The sequence below is a fragment of the Acanthochromis polyacanthus genome, chromosome 7 (assembly GCF_021347895.1).
Source record: "Acanthochromis polyacanthus isolate Apoly-LR-REF ecotype Palm Island chromosome 7, KAUST_Apoly_ChrSc, whole genome shotgun sequence".
In the NCBI taxonomy this organism is placed as follows: domain Eukaryota; kingdom Metazoa; phylum Chordata; class Actinopteri; family Pomacentridae; genus Acanthochromis; species Acanthochromis polyacanthus.
The window spans coordinates 14,705,530-14,729,602 of record NC_067119.1 but is presented as its reverse complement, the minus strand read 5'-3'; the positions used below and the strand labels follow the sequence as shown (position 1 = coordinate 14,729,602).

The window sequence follows — 24,073 nt, the reverse complement described above, 5'->3', positions numbered from 1 at the left end:
GAAAGAAATCTGGAATTGGCACTTCTTGGAAAGGAAAAGGCAAGGTCTGGTTACTGACTTGTTTTTGGACATTTCAATAAAATATACAGTTCTCATCAGGTATTAAGATTACAGAGTTGTAAAGAAACTGTATGTGATCCAACTTTGCATTTTTCTGAACAGATTTCTCTAACTGGGAGATATAAATAATACCACATTGATTCTCATAGAAATGCAACATTTCTGTGAGAATCAATATGGCCTCTATGCACCTCAATGCTTTTTTTTAATGCAAAAAAGCATAGAGGTGTTGGTATTGTTACTTGACATCCTGCTTGTATTTGAATTATATATTGAATGTGCTCAGCCTTTGCTCTTAAGTAGAATATACAGACAGTTTAAAGTTTCTCTTCAGTCACTGATTTAATCCCAAAAGCTCATCCCTGTGTATCAACATGACATAATTAGAAGTTTTCCATCAAAAAATGATCCCTTTATGCCTTAAAATTGCTTAACTGTAACTATATGCTTGCTTCCTCTAGAATATACACATCTATGAAGTCGCGATGACATGATTAGTTCCTTATGTTTTTAACATGTGAAACCCCAGAAATCCAAATTTGTGTTTTTAAGCCCATCATCAGTACACTGCAGTTTCAAGGTGGAAAAGCTAATCCATGGCATTGACGGTATATTTTGCTCATATGTTTTCCAGAATATATATATATATATATATATATATATAAACATATGGACATGTTACCAAGACAAATAAACAGCTTTTAACTCCAACAAAGAACTTTAACAGACTGCACATACTGTGAAAAATTAAATCGAAATACATACATAATACCGAAACAGGCAATTGGTTTAGGCCATACAAAATCAATGTGTGAACAATGCATGGTGGAAAATACAGCTTGCTGGACTACTATTGTAGCTGCTTTTGCAAATTTTTATATACTCGTAAGAAAGTGATGTGAGAATGTGTGTCCACTTGTATTCAAGTTGTAGGGTCTGTCTTCCTTTCTAGGAACCCTGAAGCTGCTCCTGTTGCTTTGTTATGTCATAACTCATGTTACAATGAGTCAGTGAGGTAGAGCATGTTAGAGAAAGCACCAGAACAGAGTAGAGGCCGTCAGATGGAGTGACTTAGTTTCTGTCAAACTTCTAGCAGCTGTTCAACGTCACCACCGCCTCCTGACAGACAGCCCCAACTGAGGGACAAAAATAACCGTCAGGGAGAGGGCACCGACCAACTCCTGATCAAGGGTGGGGGGTTTCCTACCAGCAAACAGGGCAAAAAGCAAAAAATTGTAGCCACAAACTCTAAAAAAAAAAAAAAAAAAAAAAAGAATCTGGAAGACTGGCGAAGAGTTTCCATTCTGGTGCTTTCGCATAGGGCTGTTAGTTTAGTATTTTCCAGTGGAGAAAGTTGATTCATTAGTGGACTAATGAGACAAATCACCGTCAACCCACTTTTCTGTCTCTCTTGGTACAGTTCAAGAGGTGTACGGCTATTTTAGTACCTTGGGTGAGGAATGTCCAGTTGTCATTGAAGAACAGAGGGCACAGATTAGTCTAGGAGTTCCTCAGCTACCCTGCTGAAACACTTTGCTCTTCACTCACCATCCATCCACCAGACTCTCAGGAACCAGGGCGCTCACCATGGAGAACGTGGCAGTATTTGACTCACCTGGGAAGGGGAGGGGTTTGAAGGCGACCAAGGAGTTCTGGGCTGGAGATGTCATTTTCTCAGAGGCCAGTATTTCAGCAGTTGTGTTTGACAGGTACGGTGGGGATGCTCAGTGGTGGGTGTTCAAATATAGTCATCGTGAGGATATTTGGGCTGTTGAATGATGTGTTTCTATCGTTTTTCCCTTCACATTCAGGATGTATTCACTATATTTTAAAAGTTTCTGCTTTGGAAGGCCACATGCTTGGATCTCACTGTGGCGTGATAGCTTGGGTGTGGTATTCTTATAGCCTGAATGGAGAGCCTCCAATGGAAACTCAACAAGTCAACTCTAAATGACAGTAATCTTACCTGAATCAGAAGTCACCCAATTGTCACAATTTGTTCTCAGTATTGTTTGTGTGGACTGTTTGATGGACAAACTAAGAATCAAATGTGGAAAACACAGTTGCAACAGGCAAATTTAAGCATTATTTTCAGTTGTATCACTCTTTAAAGTCAGAAATTCTTTATTTTTCAATCATGGCCTTGATTTGGGGACATATTGTCAGGTAAGTGTTTTAGAATGTGTGTTTTTACAACATGACGGGTCAGATTCAAATCAAACCTTTATCTCAGAAGTGCTTTAACATCAAGGTAATAATCCCCTAATGATCAATTTTTATAGCTTTACAGAGGTTATCAGGAAGTGGGGCAAAATTATCTCTGCTTAAAGTTCACTTACTTGCTATTTTTGGAACTGCTTCAATTTGCCAATGAGGGCTGTGAATGCTGGGTATTTTTGTTGTGAAATCATCTGAGCTGAGCATGAAAGAATGAATTGTCATGCCCGTCCTGAATATTGTCTTCACACTAGCGTAAATAAACGTAAAAAGGAGAAAATTAAGTTGCTATAACAGTGCATTTGTCCACAAATGTGAATCTAGGCTTTTGTTTCAATAGTTTGCAGGTGCTGTAATTTATCCTAACATCTTTCCTTTTTCTTCTTCCTCCTTTTTCTGCAGTCTAACAGAACGCATTTGCCACAGCTGCTTCCGCAGACAAGATAAACTCCAGAGGTGCGGCCAGTGCAAATTTGCTCATTATTGTGACCGTACCTGCCAGCGTGCTGGCTGGGCTGAACACAAGCAAGAATGCAGCGCCATCAAAGCTTATGGCAGTGTACCAAATGAGAACATCCGGTAAGTGGAAGGAAAAGAAAATGGGGCAGTAGGTGTGGTGCTTTTTTGCTTGTTTGTTGCAGTTTTGATGGTTTTAAGGTGACTTTAATCAAGTAAGCTTGAATGCTTGAATCACTACAAAAAGTACCTTAAGTAACCGTCATGTCACACGGCAGTTAGTGTCAACACTCCTTTAATCTGGAGGTAATGTACATCTGATTTTTCTGTGACCCTAAAAGTCACATGTCTTATTTGTTCTGTTGATGTGGTCAGACTGGTGGCTCGCATCATGTGGCGAGTAGACAAGGACGGCAGCTTGTTGTCGGACACGCAGCTGACCACGCTGGAGGAGCTGGAAGACCACATCACTGACATGCAGGAGGACGAGCTGAAAGAGTTCAAAGTGGACATCCACAACTTCCTGGACTACTGGCCCCGTACCAGCAAGCAGCACACAATCGACGACATCTCACATGTGTTTGGAGTGGTGCGTCCAAATATGTACATCATATATTTGTCATTTGGGTTTCAAAACAAGGGCAGTTTTGTCCTGAATAAATTTGGACCTCCTTCACAAAAAAGACAACACAAATTTGAAAAATCATCCTTTTCAACAAGCCGTATAAATTAATATTTGAATACTTAATTTAAAGCTGACACACTGTTAAATATTCACATCTGGCCTGCAAACAAGTACAAATAGCTGGAGAGGTCATATATTGATCAGTGCTTGGAAAGCGCCTGGTAAATACAAAGTACTCCTAGTGGTAGTATGTAAGTCAACAAGGAATGTCCAAGTTAACCTTTTATTAACCAGCCAGAGCTGGATTTTAGCTAGTACTGCTGTCTTTGATCAAATTAAGGCACAAAATACTGTCTGGAACATCCGTTTGGGCCTCTTTATTACTTTATTTGAATGGGTTAAATGTCACCCGCAGTTATTACCTTTTCATACTGTCCTTGTTTGAGTCTGATGGGGTAAAAATATCCAGTATGTGACATCCTATTGAATGTCATAATTTTAATTTCAAAATCTCTGTTTATTTTGTGACCTGCTAGAAGGGGTCCAACCTACTAAATTTTGAAACCTCAGAGCTGGAAATCACTAAATTAGGACTTACTTGTACCTGGGAGGTCATTGTTCTCATTAACTTATTTTCTTTTGTGTCCTTTGTGTCAAAAACTGAAGAGCTTAAAACAAGACAATATACCTGAAAAGCAGATCCTTGTGTTTTAAATTGATATATCTTCTTATGTTGCGATGATGTGAAGATGGTGAAAAAATTCTTCGCAGACACCGTCTTGTTTATATATAAAAAGTTTATTAAAACAAAGACGGCATCATAGACACCATGGCATACCTGTTTTAGGATTTAAGGCCCAATAGAATCACTCTGCAGAACAACTGTTTCTCCTAGCTTTTAAGGTGGGAAATTCACCTAAACCAAGCAGGTGATGGGATATATTGTTACCGGTGCCTCGTTGTCTGGACAAGCAATAGCAATAAAACAACAATCTCATTTTAAAGAGCTCTGGTGTATAACTTAGGAATTTTTAACATTCCCATACCCTAACTTAGAAGGCCACTTGGAAAAAAGGATACCACACCATCATGTCTGTATTGTTTGACAGAAATTGAACAACTCTGTGTCACATCAAATGTCACACTTTATCTCCCAGATCAACTGCAACGGCTTCACTGTGAGCGACCAGAGGGGCCTCCAGGCGGTGGGAGTTGGTCTTTTTCCAAATCTGTGCCTGGTGAACCACGACTGCTGGCCCAACTGCACAGTAATCCTCAACCACGGCAAGTAAGTTTAAAAAAAAAAAAAGAAAGGTAGTCGACATTACATACAGCTGGAAATGACTCTTACTTGTTTATAAGTTAAAAATACCCAGTTTGTGTGTGCATTGTGTGTTGTCTGTGATGTGAGTGAAGGTGTGTTTGTCAGGTCAGTGTAAAACTGCTTCCTGTTTGTCTTTCAGTCAATCGGCTGTGAATACTTTGTTTCATTCTCAACGGAGGTGCGTTACCTCAGCCTAAGCATTTTTAAGTGTTATTTTATTGGAGCACCACTGAGACTATGGCATTAAACTCTTAATAAATCAGTCATTGCACATAACCCCTCCATCCACTGTAGAAAATAGAAGTCTTTGTGAGGAGTGTCCTGTAGTGTGCACTGATGCGACTCGGTTTTCACATCCATATGACACCATGCTACTTGAATGCCCTAACACTTATTTATCCTATTAAGTGTAGCAAAACACTGGTGTGGAGTTTTCTCTGCATATTTCTTCAGTTGAAAAAGCCCATTTTTCGACCCCACATATGTAACCATTTAACTGTTTTTGTCCACACAAAGTTTTACTCGCTGGTTTGTCACTTTGTGTTTGTCAGTTGTTGCTGTGTGAGAGTGTATTAGTAGTTTTAAGTTCATCTCTAACACCATGTAACCAGGCTAAAACATGAAAAACAACATTTCCATGCAAATATATTGAGAATTGTGGTCCATTCACAAAATTACCCAATTTAATTTTGTGAAATAAATGTGTGACATAATCTGTTTCACTAATATCTCACGCCTTCAATCCTCCAACTGGACTGAAAGCCACACACTGGAACAGTGTTTCACCATCACGTTCAAGCTGTAAATGAACAAAATGTACCATGTGTTTCCCTGTATCTGCTTGCACCCAATCCTCCCCAGGATTGAGCTGCGTTCTTTAGGTAAGATCGCAGAAGGAGAGGAGCTGACGGTGTCCTACGTGGACTACATGAATCTGTCGGAGGAACGACAACGGCTGCTGAAAACGCAATACTTCTTCGACTGCACATGCGAGCACTGCAAGAACCGGATCAAAGATGACATAAAGTTGGGGGGAATGGAAGTGGACGGAGTTAAGGTTTGTGTCTCTTTATTTAGTGGTGACATGAGTGATAAGGACCGATAGGAAACAAGAGAAGCAGGGGCCACGAAGACTATTTTAAGCAAAGATAATGTACGAGTATATTCTGCCTTCAGTGCTTTCACATCTGTTTTTGAGAAGCAACTACAGAAAGATTTAACTTCATTTATTCAGTTACTTCAAGGCTGTAAATACATTATAGTATTTGACTAGGAATTCTTATCTGATCCGATTTATGTTCTGTTAATTTATGCTTAATTCCCCATATCAAACATGCTTTGATGAACAACACATCATAGCAAGTGTTATCTTAACAGGTACAGCACAAGAAAGTTCATTTGTGCTCTTCATATTAGGCTATATTCCATCACGTTTTAAAAAATTAGCATATCAGGAAACATAAGCAGCAAAAAATGTAGCATCAAAATCAATTGCCATCTGTCAGAATGACCACATATGTAATGATGTGCCAGGGCTGGGTGTCAAATCATAAACTTAATAACAGAGAAAGCTGCCTTTTATATGATGATTCATCTTGTTTGTTATTATCTAGTTTGTTATTATCCTGCTAATCCTGCCAGCGGGTCAAAGGCCTTTTTAAGATAAAAAAAAAAATAATCAGACCTTCACCTTTATGCAGTTGAACAAGAGTAACCTGTGTTGCATACAAAGGAAAAGCCTGGCCTCTAACATATAAACCCAATTCTGAATGTATGTCAGGGTGCATTTCTTTGTCAATTTGTTAATACTTATCCTAATAATCTCTCCAATCTTTCAGCCTTCAGAGGAACAGGTAAAAGAGGCAACGGATTACTGCTTTCAAATGCTGGAGAAGATGGACCAGGCTCGATTAAAAGGCGACTACCACGAGGTGACGCATTACATCACCAAATATAAAACAGGAAAGCGTTATTTTTTGTTTGTTTTTTTTACCGACAAGTCTTTCTTTGTTTTATTTTCCCCACAGGTGGTAAAAATCTGCAGAAACGCCATTGAGAAGACGGAGCCAGTTTTGGCGGACACTCACATCTACCTGCTGAGGATGTGGAGCACAATGAGTGAGGTTCAAGCTTACCTGCAGTACTTTGATGAGGCTGCAGAATATGCCCGCAAAATGGTGGACGGATACATGTGAGTGTGAAGAGACTGAGCAGTTTCATGTTTTTAACACACAGACTGTATTATTTTAAAGGTGCATGTAGCTTCTGTGTTTAAAAAGTCAAACCCATGGGGAAGTTACTTAAACCTGCATTTTTTTCAATGGCCAGCAGATGGCAACTCTTGTGGTTACAAAAAACTGCAACTCCTACAGATGTCTGAGAAAATGACCCTACTTCTCACTTGATTTGTTACCTCAGTAAACACTCTTCTAATGAATTAATGGTCTCAATTGGACAGTTTTACATTTCCTTTCATAAAACATGTTTATTTTGTGTATTATGTTCTCATTTAGAGTAAAATAGACAATAAAGCAGGATACAGTTACATTGTGATTTCCCACTTGCTACTGTATAGGCATGTATAGTGTTCACAGGTTCCTAGTGTGATCCAGCAGATCAAGATTTTAAATGTAAAGCTTCAAAAACAATAGCTACATCCATCTTATAGACACATCATACAATGATAACATACCAAGTCTTTAATGTGAAAGACAGAATAAGTAAACATAAATCTCCTCCCTATGACAGGAAGCTGTACCACTCAAACAACGCTGCTCTCGGTATGGCTGCCATGCGAGCAGGAGTGACCCACTGGCAGGCCGGGCAGATAGAGGTCGGACACGGTATGATCTGTAAGGCCTACGCCATCCTCATGGTCACCCACGGTCCAACACATCCCATCACCAAAGACCTGGAGGTAAACACCTTATAATCACACAGTCTTATTTGGTTTTGCTAAGATGTTTCCGGACCAGTTCTTTAGTTTAAATACAGCTCAAATTCTATGAATGATTTTCATTAATAATAATTTTTAAATTGTCTATATTCTGTAATTCTTTTATGAAACAATTAAAATAATTAAAAATGACAATTTGAAGACATCTACATCAGCGTCTTTCCTCAGCTTTTTTTGAATTTACTGTTATTGGTTCATCCTCAACTGCAAAAAATTAATAAATGTCACCAACCCATCAAACAAGAGCAGATATACACAGTTAGCAAGCAGCTGGCACCCATTGTGGACCATTTATCAGCTAGAAAGTCAGATTCCCTGCAAGAGTTCATGGAGAGTTCTGAAATAGACATAAAAGACAGCAAGTAAATTTGCCAAAAGATAAATGAATCATTGTGTTGATCTGAATTCCTGGATGGTAATAAGGTTTGTGTTTGTGAATTAATGTATTTACATTTTTTTGACCCAAGTTTAAAATCTTACCGTCTACATACAAAGTTTACTTGCAGGCCTGCTAAGATGTTTTAAAGCTTTTGGCAAAATGTGAGCTTCCAATTTTTTATTGTTTTAATATCCGTGGTAGATTATTGATTTAAGATTAGGTTATCTCAAGCTGTACTTTAAGTGGTCGATTCACAAACTTGGAATTTTTTCTACTCATTGTGTAACGTAGCTAACTCCACAGTGGACATTGTAAGCACTGATGTTTCTGTCCTGATTTCTCCACAGGCGATGCGAATGCAGACAGAGATGGAACTGAGGATGTTTAAACAGAACGAGTACGTTTACCACAGTATGAGAGAGGCAGCCCTGAAGAACAAACCGATGACCATGATGCATGAACCAAAATCTATGGAGGAGGGAATCAAGAACCTCTTCCACCGGAGGAAATAATCATGAGAAGAATCATCCTATTGTTTACTGCCAACAGCTTTAAGTGTTTGTGTGAGAATCTACACATTTAGTCACATTTTCTGTATCACTTGCATTTTGTAGTTACTGTTTTCATTAAAATATTGTCTCGCAAAACGTGTACTTCTCTCTTGCATTATGAATTTCTGTATCTTAAAAACAAATGGTATCTGTTGCATTACTGCTTGTTGCACTTGGTATTAGATGCTAACCTGGCAATAGCCAGATTAATAATTGTGTAGTACTTGATAGTACTCCACAATATCAATCTGGGACCGCTCCATGTAAATCCGTTCGGAGGAAAGAGGCACGGATTGGACAATGCAACACTATGTCCCGCCTCTGACAGGTTTGTTTTTAGCCAATCGCGGGATCTTCACAACGAGCGGAGCCAATTGGTAGATTAAACTCTTACCAAAACCCGTAGGTAAAAAAACACACAAATCTTTACCATCCAGAAATGCGCAAAGCGCCTCTCGTTCTTCCTTCAAAGAAGCGATAGGAGATTCAGCTAAAACTGACTTAATAGCAGCATCTACACGATCGTTGTCCTCCGTTGCCATGTTTGTTTTGATCTACTGGCGCTTGGTGTCGTCTTCACACCCGGATATCCCGCCCCACACACGAATACTGCTGCGTGATTGGCCCGTGCCATCTTGGCTCTGTACGAACAGTGAATGCGGGAGCAGAGCAAGATGGTTTCTTGAGAGATTTGTGAACTCACAAATATCGCGAGAAATCAACTTGCTGGCAAGGTTAATTAGATGCAGCAGGCTTAGACAGGTGCAGTTTAACCCAAATATCAGTCTGGAGCTTACACATTGTGCCAGAATAGGTAATGCATTCGAAGTATTACACTTGAACCCAAAGGATGGTAAAGTTGGAAATCCTGTTACCCAACCAAGACTCCTTAAATGGTCACATGAAATCAGACATACAGTGATACTTCAGCAAAGCAGGAATACTTTATTGATCTCGGAAGGGAAATTCAGTTGTTACAGCAGTCAATATATGAACGTCCTAGTCTTTACTGTAAGCTGTACAGGGGTGTAGTGCCAACTAAAAGACCTCTTGTTTTAGGATCAACCCTTTGATACAAATGGCTAGTGTCAGCTTGGACTCTTCAGTTTGTAGCCAGTTGAGGTAATGGTCACATCAGTAGATTTCAGACAAACACCCCCTTACTGGGTTCACACATTAGCGCTTGAATCAAACTTGTAGTCACACCAGACAGTCCAAGAATAGCACATGCTCAAAGGAATTTGTTAAAGTGAAATCTGGTGCAGCTGCTAATCAGACTTTAATGTCCCACTTGTAATTAAATTATCTGAACAAGTTAGATAAACTCTACCAGCAAAGGTAAAGTAAACCAAGCTCACTACACATTCAATTTTGTGACATTGCTTTCTGCCACTATTCAGTTTGGCAATTTTGCCAAGAGAAAACTAAATTTCAAGACTATTATCCCAAGTGCAGACACTCACATACGTTTGCTTATCCTCTTGTACACGATGTCCCCATGAGTCATCGTCTGTAGGGAGAAGAAAATACAAGTTTAAAGGCCATTCAAGAGGAATACGGACATCAAGTTAAGGGTTTTGAATACTCGCATTGACGATTGTGTTCGCATCCACCCATTCAGTGACAGACTCAATTCCCTTCATTGAAGTCTTCAACTTGTTGCCTTCCCGCCGAACCACGGTCTTTAGAAAACAATACAGGCTCAAGTTAAAGACAGCAAGAACATCTTGTCCAAATTCCAATGTGAAAAAAGGAACCATATGCTGTTATTCTTAGAGTTTAGATAACCACTGCATTTGGAATCAGCAGTTTAACATCCTGCCTCACCTTGATTTTCTCTCCAGTGACTGACTCCAACTCAGTCTCCTGTCCGAGGGTGAAGGTGTTGATGATTGCTTTGCCTCCAGTTGTGATCGTCACTTTGAAGTTGTCGCCATTCTGCTCGATTTCAGTGATGCTCTTGACGTCTTTTCCTTTCTGAATAAGTTCATCAGGAAAACCTACGACAGAAAGCAGACAAGTTAAAAAACAAAAGCATGCTCAGTAAAGCAGTCTTAACTTCAAGCTGTGCGTCATCTATGCAGTTTAAAAATGCAGCTTCATTAAAAATAAATAAATAAGTGCAATCAAAAACATGAGTAGTACAAGTAAAAGCTTTAAAAGCACAATTCTTACCAATAGCCTTCATGAAAGGCTCAAAGTTCTCCTTGGACTCAACCTGGTACTTTCCAGAGAAAGACATGGTGGCAGGCAGTGAAGGAAAAGTTCAAAGTGGTTTTCATCTGCTTTTATACTCTCAAACTGCAGGGGCTCAATCATTAACCACATTAATCTGCCCCTCTCCCTCTTTCTCTCTCTTCTTCTTTGTCTGTCTCTCTCTCCCTCCCTCTCTCACTCTTTCTCTGTCTCTCTCTCTCCCTCCCTCTCTCACTCTTTCTCTGTCTCTCTCTCTCTCACTCTTTCTCTGTCTCTCTCTCTCACTCTTTCTCTGTCTCTCTCTCTCACTCTTTCTCTCTCTCTCTCTCCCTCTCTCTCTCACTCTTTCTCTGCCACCTAGCGGCCATGGCAGCCACCTGGTGGCCATCTCTCAATGGTACAGAGTCCTTCAAAAAAAAATCCTGGATCCAGACGGTGATCCGGATCACCTCCAAAATCTAATCGATTGTTACTTTTGCTCTTCCGGACATCCTGTAAAAGTTTTGGTGAAAATCTGTTCATGACTTTTTGAGTTATGCCGTTAACAGACAAACAGACACACACACGCAGACGGACAGACCGACAGACAAACGGCATGGCGGACGTCTGCGCTCTCCGAGTGCTTCTCTCGTCTTTTCATGCAGTGATTACCTCCTGCATATGACAATTCATTCATATAATTTATTATCAGGGACAAAAAGTTTGCATATCCTTAGGATCAACAAAAAAAAATCTATGTTGTTACGTTTACAATTTGACAGACAATATATGTTACACAGCTTTATCATACCTCGCATGATGTTGACCTCAGAGAGAGAGAGACAGAGAAAGAGTGAGAGAGAGAGGGAAAGAGAGAAAGAGGGAGAGGGGTGGAGAGAGAGAGCGGGAGAGAGAGAGAGAGATGCATATGGATGCGTCTTAGAGCAGCGCGTTTACAGGCGCTACAAACAAAAGTTCTTTTCGATCCATAATGCTAAAACTTATCACGTAAAAGGCACCAAAAGCATGAGTTAACTGAACTTAAGCGCTGTTGTGCAGTGAGCTTGGTTTGCCATCCCAGGCTTTGGTTTCAGCTGTGCGTAGACGGCTGCGCTTTAATTCTGTTCAGTGTACAAGTAGTGCATTGACTTTGCACAAAGATGGGTAGAAAAGTCAGATATTTATAAATATTTTTGAATGTACTCAAGTAAAAATAATAATAATAATAATAATTATTATTAGTAGTAGTACCAAGAAGTAAAAATAGAAGGTTACGTCAGAAAAACGTCTGAAATATTAAAGTAAATAGTTAAAGAAAATATTATAAAACATTAAAAATACAGGCTACATATTTTTGAAAGAAATAGCAAATCAGTGACTTAGAAAAAATATTAAGGAAAATATATTATCTTTGGAGTATTCTGCCATACACAGCTTTATTAGGCCAAATAACTACAAGAAAACATACATACAAATCAATAAAGGTCACTCATCTATTAGTTTATTGTTTAACGTACAATAATAATACCTTATTACATAATGCACCATGTTATTACTTTTCCAGAAGATCAAAAGATTGCAAGTGCATTTTGTAATAATTTTCTCAAAATGTAATAACTTATTACTTAATGCGGCAAAATTTTTTACAAAATGCGTTGGGTCAGTTTATTACAAAATGCGGCAGTTTATTACAAAATGCGGCTTTATTACGAAGTGACATGACAAAGTTATTACATTTTGGACGTTTATTACAAAATGCACCGTTATTACGAAATGCGGCTTAACAGGCTGTTATCAGGATTTATGACCATGAACCAGAGAGCAAACGCTCCATGACTGAAGCAGACCTATTAATGTGAAGTCATGTTGTGCTAAACTGCACTCAGAATTTGAAGATATATGCAGCTCTTAGAAGAGTCAACCTTCTAATTCTGGTGGGTTTTGGTAAAACAGCATGAAAATCTATCAAAAACAACTTTCTCACACCACAGAAGCAGTGATCTGTCCTATTTAGCTAAATCAAACCTTATCACAGAAAAACAGATACGAGACAGCATGTAGTGTGTAGTGCAGTAATCTGACATAGTGCTGCTATTCCTTTTACTGAAGTAAATGATGGAAACACTTGATGCACCGCTGCTCTTATATACGTGAGGATTTTCTAACCTGCATCACAGCAGAGTCCTGAAGCAGCACAGCGTCCTCCCTCAGATCCGCAGGGTCGTCCTCCTGCCTGGCAGGGAGTCAGCAGGTAGTTAACCCTAACCCTAACCCTCCCCACAGCAGATACCTGGGCCGAAGCAGCGGCCCCTGTCTCCAGGGCCACAGGACATGCACTGGAGGAGCAAAGAAATGATTATTTATGGCTTTATCTAGGATGACACCAAAACTGAAGACTTTGCAGATCAGTTCTATCAATTCTTCAAACTATATACCAATTTAGTTCCATTTATAACTCAAATCTTTAATATTCAGCTGCCGTGATGCAAATTAGTTCATCCTAAAGGAGCGATTCCTCATCTCAAGTGTCGAAGGTCAGAGGGGGTCGACTGTGAAGCCCTTCAGTGCAAATTTGTGAAGTGTAACTTAAAAATCTCCAACAAAAATTTGCCATTTTGATATGAATTTAAAAAATTCAACTTGTTTAAGTGATGTTTGATTTTAAAAAAAAAGAGATAAACAGCTTACTTTCCGCAGCGGGGCATCTATGATGGACCTCTTCCCACCAATAGGACAGTTGGAGATGTAACAGGCTGAGCATACAGACAGAAGGAAAAGAAAGCAGACGGGCACAGCAGCTCTGGTCATTTCTGCAAAGTGAAAGAATGACAAAAAACAGATTAGTAAGGCCCGACTACAAAATCTAATCTAGACAAATGCTCAAAGCAAATGCACTCACTTGATGCTTCAAGTAGTCGTTTGAGATGCTCCAAGGTGATTGCTGAGTTCTCAGTTCTGCATTGAACATGGTGCCACTGACATGTCTTATATACTTCCACAGCGCCTTTTGAGAGTGACGCAAAAACCCAAAAGCCACTTGACAAATCACCGTCAACCCACTTTTCTGTCTCTCTTGGTACAGTTCAAGAGGTGTACGGCTATTTTAGTACCTTGGGTGAGGAATGTCCAGTTGTCATTGAAGAACAGAGGGCACAGATTAGTCTAGGAGTTCCTCAGCTACCCTGCTGAAACACTCTGCTGTTCACTCACCATCCATCCACCAGACTCTCAGGAACCAGGGCGCTCACCATGGAGAACGTGGCAGTATTTGACTCACCTGGGAAGGGGAGGGGTTTGAAGGCGACCAAGGAGTTCTGGGCTGGAGATGTCATTTTCTCAGAGGCCAGCATTTCAGCAGTTGTGTTTGACAGGTACGGTGGGGATGCTCAGTGGTGGGTGTTCAAATATAGTCATCGTGAGGATATTTGGGCTGTTGAATGATGTGTTTCTATCCATTTTTCCCTTCACATTCAGGATGTATTCACTATATTTTTAAAAGTTTCTGCTTTGGAAGGCCACATGCTTGGATCTCACTGTGGTGTGATAGCTTGGGTGTGGTATTCTTATAGCCTGAATGGAGAGCCTCCAATGGAAACTCAGCAAGTCAACTCTAAATGACAGTAATCTTACCTGAATCAGAAGTCACCCATTTGTCACAATTTGTTCTCAGTATTGTTTGTGTGGCCTGTTTGGATGGACAAACTAAGAATCAAAATGTGGAAAACACAGTTGCAACAGGCAGTTTAAGCATTATTTTCAGTTGTAATCACTCTTTTAAAGTCAGAAATTCTTTGTTTTTCAATCATGGCCTTGATTTGGGGACATATTGTCAGGTAAGTGTTTTAGAATGTGTGTTTTTACAACATGACGAGTCAGATTTAAATCAAATCTTTATCTCAGAAGTGGCTTTAACATCAAGGTAATAATCCCCTAATGATCAATTTTATAGCTTTACAGAGGTTATCAGGAAGTGGGGCAAAATGATCTCCCTTAAAGTTCACTTACTTGCTATTTTTGGAACTGCTTCAATTTGCCAATGAGGGCTGTGAATGCTGGGTATTTTTGTTGTGAAATCATCTGAGCTAAACATGAAAGAATGAATTGTCATGGCCCGTCCTGAATATTGTCTTCACACTAGCGGAAATAAACATAAAAAGGAGAAAATTAAGTTACTATAACAGTGCATTTGTCCACAAATGTGAATTAGGCTTTTGTTTCAATAGTTTGCAGGTGCTGTAATTTATCCTAACATCTTTCCTTTTTCTTCTTCCTCCTTTTTCTGCAGTTCTAACAGAACGCATTTGCCACAAGCTGCTTCCGCAGACAAGATAAACTCCAGAGGTGCGGCCAGTGCAAATTTGCTCATTATTGTGACCGTACCTGCCAGCGTGCTGGCTGGGCTGAACACAAGCAAGAATGCAGCGCCATCAAAGCTTATGGCAGTGTACCAAATGAGAACATCCGGTAAGTGGAAGGAAAAGAAAATGGGCAGTAGGTGTGGTGCTTTTTTGCTTGTTTGTTGCAGTTTTGATGGTTTTAAAGGTGACTTTAATCAAGTAAGCTTGAATGCTTGAATCACTACAAAAAGTACCTTAAGTAACCGTCATGTCACACGGCAGTTAGTGTCAACACTCCTTTAATCTGGAGGTAATGTACATTCTGATTTTTCTGTGACCCTAAAAGTCACATGTCTTATTTGTTCTGTTGATGTGGTCAGACTGGTGGCTCGCATCAGTGGCGAGTAGACAAGGACGGCAGCTTGTTGTCGGACACGCAGCTGACCACGCTTGGAGGAGCTGGAAGACCACATCACTGACATGCAGGAGGACGAGCTGAAAGAGTTCAAAGTGGACATCCACAACTTCTGGACTACTGGCCCCGTACCAGCAAGCAGCACACAATCGACGACATCTCACATGTGTTTGGAGTGGTGCGTCCAAATATGTACATCATATATTTGTCATTTGGGTTTCAAAACAAGGGCAGTTTTGTCCTGAATAAATTTGGACCTCCTTCACAAAAAAGACAACACAAATTTGAAAAATCATCCTTTTCAACAAGCCGTATAAATTAATATTTGAATACTTAATTTAAAGCTGACACACTGTTAAATATTCACATCTGGCCTGCAAACAAGTACAAATAGCTGGAGAGGTCATATATTGATCAGTGCTTGGAAAGCGCCTGGTAAATACAAAGTACTCCTAGTGGTAGTATGTAAGTCAACAAGGAATGTCCAAGTTAACCTTTTATTAACCAGCCAGAGCTGGATTTTAGCTAGTACTGCTGTCTTTGATCAAATTAAGGCACAAAATACTGTCTGGAACATCCGTTTGGGCCTCTTTATTACTTTATTTGAATGGGTTAAATGTCACCCGCAGTTATTACCTTTTCATACTGTCCTTGTTTGAGTCTGATGGGGTAAAAATATCCAGTATGTGACATCCTATTGAATGTCATAATTTTAATTTCAAAATCTCTGTTTATTTTGTGACCTGCTAGAAGGGGTCCAACCTACTAAATTTTGAAACCTCAGAGCTGGAAATCACTAAATTAGGACTTACTTGTACCTGGGAGGTCATTGTTCTCATTAACTTATTTTCTTTTGTGTCCTTTGTGTCAAAAACTGAAGAGCTTAAAACAAGACAATATACCTGAAAAGCAGATCCTTGTGTTTTAAATTGATATCTTCTTATGTTGCGATGATGTGAAGATGGTGAAAAAATTCTTCGCAGACACCGTCTTGTTTATATATAAAAAGTTTATTAAAACAAAGACGGCATCATAGACACCATGGCATACCTGTTTTAGGATTTAAGGCCCAATAGAATCACTCTGCAGAACAACTGTTTCTCCTAGCTTTTAAGGTGGGAAATTCACCTAAACCAAGCAGGTGATGGGATATATTGTTACCGGTGCCTCGTTGTCTGGACAAGCAATAGCAATAAAACAACAATCTCATTTTAAAGAGCTCTGTGTAAACTTAGGAATTTAACATTCCCATACCCTAACTTAGAAGGCCACTTGGAAAAAGGATACCACAACCATCATGTCTGTGATTGTTTGACATGAAATTGAACAACTCGGTGTCACATCAAATGTCACACTTTATCTCCCAGATCAACTGCAACGGCTTCACTGTGAGCGACCAGAGGGGCCTCCAGGCGGTGGGAGTTTGGTCTTTTTTCCAAATCTGTGCCTTGTGTGAAACCACGGACTGCTGGCCCAACTGCACAGTAATCCTCAACCACGGCAAGTAAGTTTAAAAAAAAAAAAAGAAAGGTAGTTCGACATACATACAGCTGGAAATGACTCTTACTTGTTTATAAGTTAAAAATACCCAGTTTGTGTGTGCATTGTGTGTTGTCTGTGATGTGAGTGAAGGTGTGTTTGTCAGGTCAGGTGTAAAACTGCTTCCTGTTGTCTTTCAGTCAATCGGCTGTGAATACTTTGTTTCATTCTCAACGGAGGTGCGTTACCTCAGCCTAAGCATTTTTAAGTGTTATTTTATTGGAGCACCACTGAGACTATGGCATTAAACTCTTAATAAATCAGTCATTGCACATAACCCCTCCATCCACTGTAGAAAATAGAAGCTTTGTGAGGAGTGTCCTGTAGTGTGCACTGATGCGACTCGGTTTTCACATCCATATGACACCATGCTACTTGAATGCCCTAACACTTATTTATCCTATTAGTGTAGCAAAACACTGCGTGTGGAGTTTTCTCTGCATATTTCTTCAGTTGAAAAAGCCCATTTTTCGACCCCACATATGAACCATTTAACTGTTTTTGTCCACACAAAGTTTTACTCGCTGGTTTGTCACTTTTGTGTTTGTCAGTTGTTGCTGTGTGAGAGTGTATTAGTAGTTTTAAGTTCATCTCTAACACCATGTAACCAGGCTAAAAACATGAAAAACAACATTTTCCATGCAAATATATTGAGAATTGGGTCCATTCATCAAAATTACCCAATTTAATTTTGTGAATAAATGTGTGACATAATCTGTTTTCACATAATATCTCACGCCTTCCATCTCCAACTGGACTGAAAGCATCACACTGGACAGTGTTTCAACATCACGTGTCAAGCTGTAAATGAACAAATGTACTCATGTGTTTCCCTGTCTATCTGCTTTGCACCCAATCCTTCCCCAGGATTGAGCTGCGTTCTTTAGGTAAGATCGCAGAAGGAGATGGACGCTGGGAACGGTGTCCTACGGTGGACTACGATAATCTGTCGGAAGGAACGACAACGGCTGCTGGAAAAACGCCAATACTGTCTTTCGATCTGCACATGGCGAGCACCTGCAAAGAAACTTGCGGATTCAAAGATTGACATAAGTTGGGGGGAATGCGAAGTGGAGACGGAGTCTAAATGGTTTGTGTCTCTTTATTTAGTGGTGACGGATGAGTGATGAAGGGACCGAGTAGGAAACAAGAGAAGCAGGGGCCACGAAGACTATTTGTAAGCAAAGATAATGTACGAGTATATTCTGCCTTCAGTGCTTTCACATCTGTTTTTGAGAAGCAACTACAGAAAGATTTAACTTCATTTATTCAGTTACTTCAAGGCTGTAAATACATTATAGTATTTGACTAGGAACTTCTTATCTGATCCGATTTATGTTCTGTTAATTTATGCTTAATTCCCCATATCAAACATGCTTTGATGAACAACACATCATAGCAAGTGTTATCTTAACAGGTACAGCACAAGAAAGTTCATTTGTGCTCTTCATATTAGGCTATATTCCATCACGTTTTAAAAAATTAGCATATCAGGAAACATAAGCAGCAAAAAATTGTAGCATCAAATCAATTGCCATCTGTCAGAATGACCACATATGTAATGATGTGCCAGGGCTGGGTGTCAAATCATAAACTTAATAACAGAGAAAGCTGCTTTTATATGATGATTCATCTTGTTTGTTATTATCTAGTTTGTTATTATCCTGCTAATCCTGCCAGCGGGTCAAAGGCCTTTTTAAGATAAAAAAAAAAAATAATCAGACCTTCACCTTTATGCAGTTGAAACAAGAGTAACCTGTGTTGCATACAAAGGAAAAGCCTGGCCTCTAACATATAAACCCAATTCTGAATGTATGTCAGGGTGCATTTCTTTGTCAATTTGTTAATACTTATCCTAATAATCTCTCCAATCTTTCAGCCTTCAGAGGAACAGGTAAAAGAGGCAACGGATTACTGCTTTCAAATGCTGGAGAAGATGGACCAGGCTCGATTAAAAGGCGACTACCACGAGGGTGACGGCATTACATCACCAAATATAAAACAGGAAAGCGTTATTTTTTGTTTGTTTTTTTACCGACAAGTCTTTCTTTGTTTTATTTTCCCCACAGGTGGTAAAAATCTGCAGAAACCGCCATTGAGAAGACGGAGCCAGTTTTGGCGGACACTCACATCTACCTGCTGAGGATGTGGAGCACAATGAGTGAGGTTCAAGCTTACCTGCAGTACTTTGATGAGGCTGCAGAATATGCCCGCAAAATGGTGGACGGATACATGTGAGTGTGAAGAGACTGAGCAGTTCATGTTTTTAACACACAGACTGTATTATTTTAAGGTGCATGTAGCTTCTGTGTTTAAAAGTGCAAACCCATGGGGAAGTTACTTAAACCTGCATTTTTTTCAATGGCCAGCAGATGGCAACTCTTGTGGTTACAAAAAACTGCAACTCCTACAGATGTCTGAGAAAATGACCCTACTTCTCACTTGATTTGTTACCTCAGTAAACACTCTTCTAATGAATTAATGGTCTCAATTGGACAGTTTTACATTTCCTTTCATAAAACATGTTTATTTTGTGTATTATGTTCTCATTTAGAGTAAAATAGACAATAAAGCAGGATACAGTTACATTGTGATTTCCCACTTGCTACTGTATAGGCATGTATAGTGTTCACAGGTTCCTAGTGTGATCCAGCAGATCAAGATTTTAAATGTAAAGCTTTCAAAAACAATAGCTACATCCATCTTATAGACACATCATACAATGATAACATACCAAGTCTTTAATGTGAAAGACAGAATAAGTAAACATAAATCTCCTCCCTATGACAGGAAGCTGTACCACTCAAACAACGCTGCTCTCGGTATGGCTGCCATGCGAGCAGGAGTGACCCACTGGCAGGCCGGGCAGATAGAGGTCGGACACGGTATGATCTGTAAGGCCTACGCCATCCTCATGGTCACCCACGGTCCAACACATCCCATCACCAAAGACCTGGAGGTAAACACCTTATAATCACACAGTCTTATTTGGTTTTGCTAAGATGTTTCCGGACCAGTTCTTTAGTTTAAATACAGCTCAAATTCTATGAATGATTTTCATTAATAATAATTTTTAAATTGTCTATATTCTGTAATTCTTTTATGAAACAATTAAAATAATTAAAAATGACAATTTGAAGACATCTACATCAGCGTCTTTCCTCAGCTTTTTTTGAATTTACTGTTATTGGTTCATCCTCAACTGCAAAAAATTAATAAATGTCACCAACCCATCAAACAAGAGCAGATATACACAGTTAGCAAGCAGCTGGCACCCATTGTGGACCATTTATCAGCTAGAAAGTCAGATTCCCTGCAAGAGTTCATGGAGAGTTCTGAAATAGACATAAAAGACAGCAAGTAAATTTGCCAAAAGATAAATGAATCATTGTGTTGATCTGAATTCCTGGATGGTAATAAGGTTTGTGTTTGTGAATTAATGTATTTACATTTTTTGACCCAAGTTTAAAATCTACCGTCTACATACAAAGTTTACTTGCAGGCCTGCTAAGATGTTTTAAAGCTTTTGGCAAAATGTGAGCTTCCAATTTTTTATTGTTTTAATATCCGTGGTAGATTATTGATTTAAGATTAGGTTATCTCAAGCTGTACTTTAAGTGGTCGATTCACAAACTTGGAATTTTTTCTACTCATTGTGTAACGTAGCTAACTCCACAGTGGACATTGTAAGCACTGATGTTTCTGTCCTGATTTCTCCACAGGCGATGCGAATGCAGACAGAGATGGAACTGAGGATGTTTAAACAGAACGAGTACGTTACCACAGTATGAGAGAGGCAGCCCTGAAGAACAAACCGATGACCATGATGCATGAACCAAAATCTATGGAGGAGGAATCAAGAACCTCTTCCACCGGAGGAAATAATCATGAGAAGAATCATCCTATTGTTTACTGCCAACAGCTTTAAGTGTTTGTGTGAGAATCTACACATTTAGTCACATTTTCTGTATCACTTGCATTTTGTAGTTACTGTTTTCATTAAAATATTGTCTCGCAAAACGTGTACTTCTCTCTTGCATTATGAATTTCTGTATCTTAAAAACAAATGGTATCTGTTTGCATTACTGCTTGTTGCACTTGGTATTAGATGCTAACCTGGCAATAGCCAGATTAATAATTGTGTAGTACTTGATAGTACTCCACAATATCAATCTGGGACCGCTCCATGTAAATCCGTTCGGAGGAAAGAGGCACGGATTGGACAATGCAACACTATGTCCCGCCTCTGACAGGTTTGTTTTTAGCCAATCGCGGGATCTTCACAACGAGCGGAGCCAATTGGTAGATTAAACTCTTACCAAAACCCGTAGGTAAAAAAACACACAAATCTTTACCATCCAGAAATGCGCAAAGCGCCTCTCGTTCTTCCTTCAAAGAAGCGATAGGAGATTCAGCTAAAACTGACTTAATAGCAGCATCTACACGATCGTTGTCCTCCGTTGCCATGTTTGTTTTGATCTACTGGCGCTTGGTGTCGTCTTCACACCCGGATATCCCGCCCCACACACGAATACTGCTGCGTGATTGGCCCGTGCCATCTTGGCTCTGTACGAACAGTGAATGCGGGAGCAGAGCAAGATGGTTTCTTGAGAGATTTGTGAACTCACAAATATCGCGAGAAATCAACTTGCTGGCAAGGTTAATTAGATGCAGCAGGCTTAGACAGGTGCAGTTTAACCCAAATATCAGTCTGGAGCTTACACATTGTGCCAGAATAGGTAATGCATTCGAAGTATTACACTTGAACCCAAAGGATGGTAAAGTTGGAAATCCTGTTACCCAACCAAGACTCCTTAAATGGTCACATGAAATCAGACATACAGTGATACTTCAGCAAAGCAGGAATACTTTATTGATCTCGGAAGGGAAATTCAGTTGTTACAGCAGTCAATATATGAACGTCCTAGTCTTTACTGTAAGCTGTACAGGGGTGTAGTGCCAACTAAAAGACCTCTTGTTTTAGGATCAACCCTTTGATACAAATGGCTAGTGTCAGCTTGGACTCTTCAGTTTGTAGCCAGTTGAGGTAATGGTCACATCAGTAGATTTCAGACAAACACCCCCTTACTGGGTTCACACATTAGCGCTTGAATCAAACTTGTAGTCACACCAGACAGTCCAAGAATAGCACATGCTCAAAGGAATTTGTTAAAGTGAAATCTGGTGCAGCTGCTAATCAGACTTTAATGTCCCACTTGTAATTAAATTATCTGAACAAGTTAGATAAACTCTACCAGCAAAGGTAAAGTAAACCAAGCTCACTACACATTCAATTTTGTGACATTGCTTTCTGCCACTATTCAGTTTGGCAATTTTGCCAAGAGAAAACTAAATTTCAAGACTATTATCCCAAGTGCAGACACTCACATACGTTTGCTTATCCTCTTGTACACGATGTCCCCATGAGTCATCGTCTGTAGGGAGAAGAAAATACAAGTTTAAAGGCCATTCAAGAGGAATACGGACATCAAGTTAAGGGTTTTGAATACTCGCATTGACGATTGTGTTCGCATCCACCCATTCAGTGACAGACTCAATTCCCTTCATTGAAGTCTTCAACTTGTTGCCTTCCCGCCGAACCACGGTCTTTAGAAAACAATACAGGCTCAAGTTAAAGACAGCAAGAACATCTTGTCCAAATTCCAATGTGAAAAAAGGAACCATATGCTGTTATTCTTAGAGTTTAGATAACCACTGCATTTGGAATCAGCAGTTTAACATCCTGCCTCACCTTGATTTTCTCTCCAGTGACTGACTCCAACTCAGTCTCCTGTCCGAGGGTGAAGGTGTTGATGATTGCTTTGCCTCCAGTTGTGATCGTCACTTTGAAGTTGTCGCCATTCTGCTCGATTTCAGTGATGCTCTTGACGTCTTTTCCTTTCTGAATAAGTTCATCAGGAAAACCTACGACAGAAAGCAGACAAGTTAAAAAACAAAAGCATGCTCAGTAAAGCAGTCTTAACTTCAAGCTGTGCGTCATCTATGCAGTTTAAAAATGCAGCTTCATTAAAAATAAATAAATAAGTGCAATCAAAAACATGAGTAGTACAAGTAAAAGCTTTAAAAGCACAATTCTTACCAATAGCCTTCATGAAAGGCTCAAAGTTCTCCTTGGACTCAACCTGGTACTTTCCAGAGAAAGACATGGTGGCAGGCAGTGAAGGAAAAGTTCAAAGTGGTTTTCATCTGCTTTTATACTCTCAAACTGCAGGGGCTCAATCATTAACCACATTAATCTGCCCCTCTCCCTCTTTCTCTCTCTTCTTCTTTGTCTGTCTCTCTCTCCCTCCCTCTCTCACTCTTTCTCTGTCTCTCTCTCTCCCTCCCTCTCTCACTCTTTCTCTGTCTCTCTCTCTCTCACTCTTTCTCTGTCTCTCTCTCTCACTCTTTCTCTGTCTCTCTCTCTCACTCTTTCTCTCTCTCTCTCTCCCTCTCTCTCTCACTCTTTCTCTGCCACCTAGCGGCCATGGCAGCCACCTGGTGGCCATCTCTCAATGGTACAGAGTCCTTCAAAAAAAAATCCTGGATCCAGACGGTGATCCGGATCACCTCCAAAATCTAATCGATTGTTACTTTTGCTCTTCCGGACATCCTGTAAAAGTTTTGGTGAAAATCTGTTCATGACTTTTTGAGTTATGCCGTTAACAGACAAACAGACACACACACGCAGACGGACAGACCGACAGACAAACGGCATGGCGGACGTCTGCGCTCTCCGAGTGCTTCTCTCGTCTTTTCATGCAGTGATTACCTCCTGCATATGACAATTCATTCATATAATTTATTATCAGGGACAAAAAGTTTGCATATCCTTAGGATCAACAAAAAAAAATCTATGTTGTTACGTTTACAATTTGACAGACAATATATGTTACACAGCTTTATCATACCTCGCATGATGTTGACCTCAGAGAGAGAGAGACAGAGAAAGAGTGAGAGAGAGAGGGAAAGAGAGAAAGAGGGAGAGGGGTGGAGAGAGAGAGCGGGAGAGAGAGAGAGAGATGCATATGGATGCGTC

At 39.8% G+C, this 24,073-nt stretch overlaps 5 protein-coding genes and 1 pseudogene across 7 annotated transcripts in view; 2 read left to right on the top strand and 4 right to left on the bottom strand.

The window, feature by feature from the left end:
* avp (arginine vasopressin) overlaps positions 1 to 24,073 on the bottom strand; it is a 57,381-nt gene that overhangs the window by 31,261 nt on the left and 2,047 nt on the right. The window contains exons 1-2 of one of the 2 annotated variants that reach the window (XM_051950279.1): positions 13,643 to 13,728; positions 13,432 to 13,553 (exon numbers count right to left, since the gene is read on the bottom strand). In XM_051950279.1, coding sequence (XP_051806239.1) covers positions 13,432 to 13,551 — 120 coding nt within the window. In that variant the 5' untranslated portion in view covers positions 13,552 to 13,553; positions 13,643 to 13,728. Of the gene's footprint in view, positions 1 to 13,431; positions 13,554 to 13,642; positions 13,729 to 24,073 lie in introns of those variants that run through there. The other variant, XM_051950280.1, reaches the window with a different exon arrangement.
* Positions 1,563 to 9,817, top strand: smyd1b (SET and MYND domain containing 1b). The gene is made up of 9 exons (XM_051950275.1): positions 1,563 to 1,769; positions 2,680 to 2,856; positions 3,109 to 3,322; positions 4,516 to 4,646; positions 5,544 to 5,739; positions 6,521 to 6,613; positions 6,710 to 6,873; positions 7,431 to 7,599; positions 8,365 to 9,817. Exons 1-9 carry the CDS (start codon positions 1,648 to 1,650, stop codon positions 8,527 to 8,529), a joined length of 1,431 nt encoding a protein of 476 aa, XP_051806235.1. The 5' UTR covers positions 1,563 to 1,647; the 3' UTR covers positions 8,530 to 9,817.
* Positions 9,494 to 10,908, bottom strand: LOC127534631 (fatty acid-binding protein, liver-type-like). The gene is made up of 4 exons (XM_051950282.1): positions 10,744 to 10,908; positions 10,396 to 10,568; positions 10,158 to 10,250; positions 9,494 to 10,078 (listed from the first exon to the last, which is right to left on the bottom strand). The coding sequence occupies exons 1-4, from the start codon at positions 10,808 to 10,810 to the stop codon at positions 10,028 to 10,030; spliced, it is 384 nt and encodes a 127-aa protein (XP_051806242.1). The 5' UTR covers positions 10,811 to 10,908; the 3' UTR covers positions 9,494 to 10,027.
* The window catches only part of LOC110950842 (fatty acid-binding protein, liver-type-like), a 27,261-nt gene continuing 12,681 nt past the window's right edge, over positions 9,494 to 24,073 (bottom strand). The window contains exon 5 of one of the 2 annotated variants that reach the window (XR_007942860.1): positions 9,494 to 9,615. The gene's annotated coding sequence lies outside the window, so the exon portion shown is untranslated. Of the gene's footprint in view, positions 9,616 to 21,884; positions 22,007 to 24,073 lie in introns of those variants that run through there. The other variant, XR_007942859.1, reaches the window with a different exon arrangement.
* Positions 13,899 to 21,051, top strand: LOC127534629 (histone-lysine N-methyltransferase SMYD1-like; annotated as a pseudogene).
* Positions 21,885 to 23,299, bottom strand: LOC110961493 (fatty acid-binding protein, liver-type-like). The gene is made up of 4 exons (XM_051950281.1): positions 23,135 to 23,299; positions 22,787 to 22,959; positions 22,549 to 22,641; positions 21,885 to 22,469 (listed from the first exon to the last, which is right to left on the bottom strand). The coding sequence occupies exons 1-4, from the start codon at positions 23,199 to 23,201 to the stop codon at positions 22,419 to 22,421; spliced, it is 384 nt and encodes a 127-aa protein (XP_051806241.1). The 5' UTR covers positions 23,202 to 23,299; the 3' UTR covers positions 21,885 to 22,418.

Coding starts and splice junctions, on each gene's coding strand:
- smyd1b (XM_051950275.1), top strand. CDS start 1,648: ATGGAGAACGTGGCAGTATTTGACTCACCTGGGAAGGGGAGGGGTTTG. Junction 6,874..7,430: donor AAAATGGTGGACGGATACAT/GTGAGTGTGAAG, acceptor TCCCTATGACAG/GAAGCTGTACCACTCAAACA. Junction 7,600..8,364: donor CCATCACCAAAGACCTGGAG/GTAAACACCTTA, acceptor ATTTCTCCACAG/GCGATGCGAATGCAGACAGA.
- LOC127534631 (XM_051950282.1), bottom strand. CDS start 10,810: ATGTCTTTCTCTGGAAAGTACCAGGTTGAGTCCAAGGAGAACTTTGAG. Junction 10,251..10,395: donor TCACTGGAGAGAAAATCAAG/GTGAGGCAGGAT, acceptor TGTTTTCTAAAG/ACCGTGGTTCGGCGGGAAGG. Junction 10,079..10,157: donor ATGCGAACACAATCGTCAAT/GCGAGTATTCAA, acceptor TTCTCCCTACAG/ACGATGACTCATGGGGACAT.
- LOC110961493 (XM_051950281.1), bottom strand. CDS start 23,201: ATGTCTTTCTCTGGAAAGTACCAGGTTGAGTCCAAGGAGAACTTTGAG. Junction 22,642..22,786: donor TCACTGGAGAGAAAATCAAG/GTGAGGCAGGAT, acceptor TGTTTTCTAAAG/ACCGTGGTTCGGCGGGAAGG. Junction 22,470..22,548: donor ATGCGAACACAATCGTCAAT/GCGAGTATTCAA, acceptor TTCTCCCTACAG/ACGATGACTCATGGGGACAT.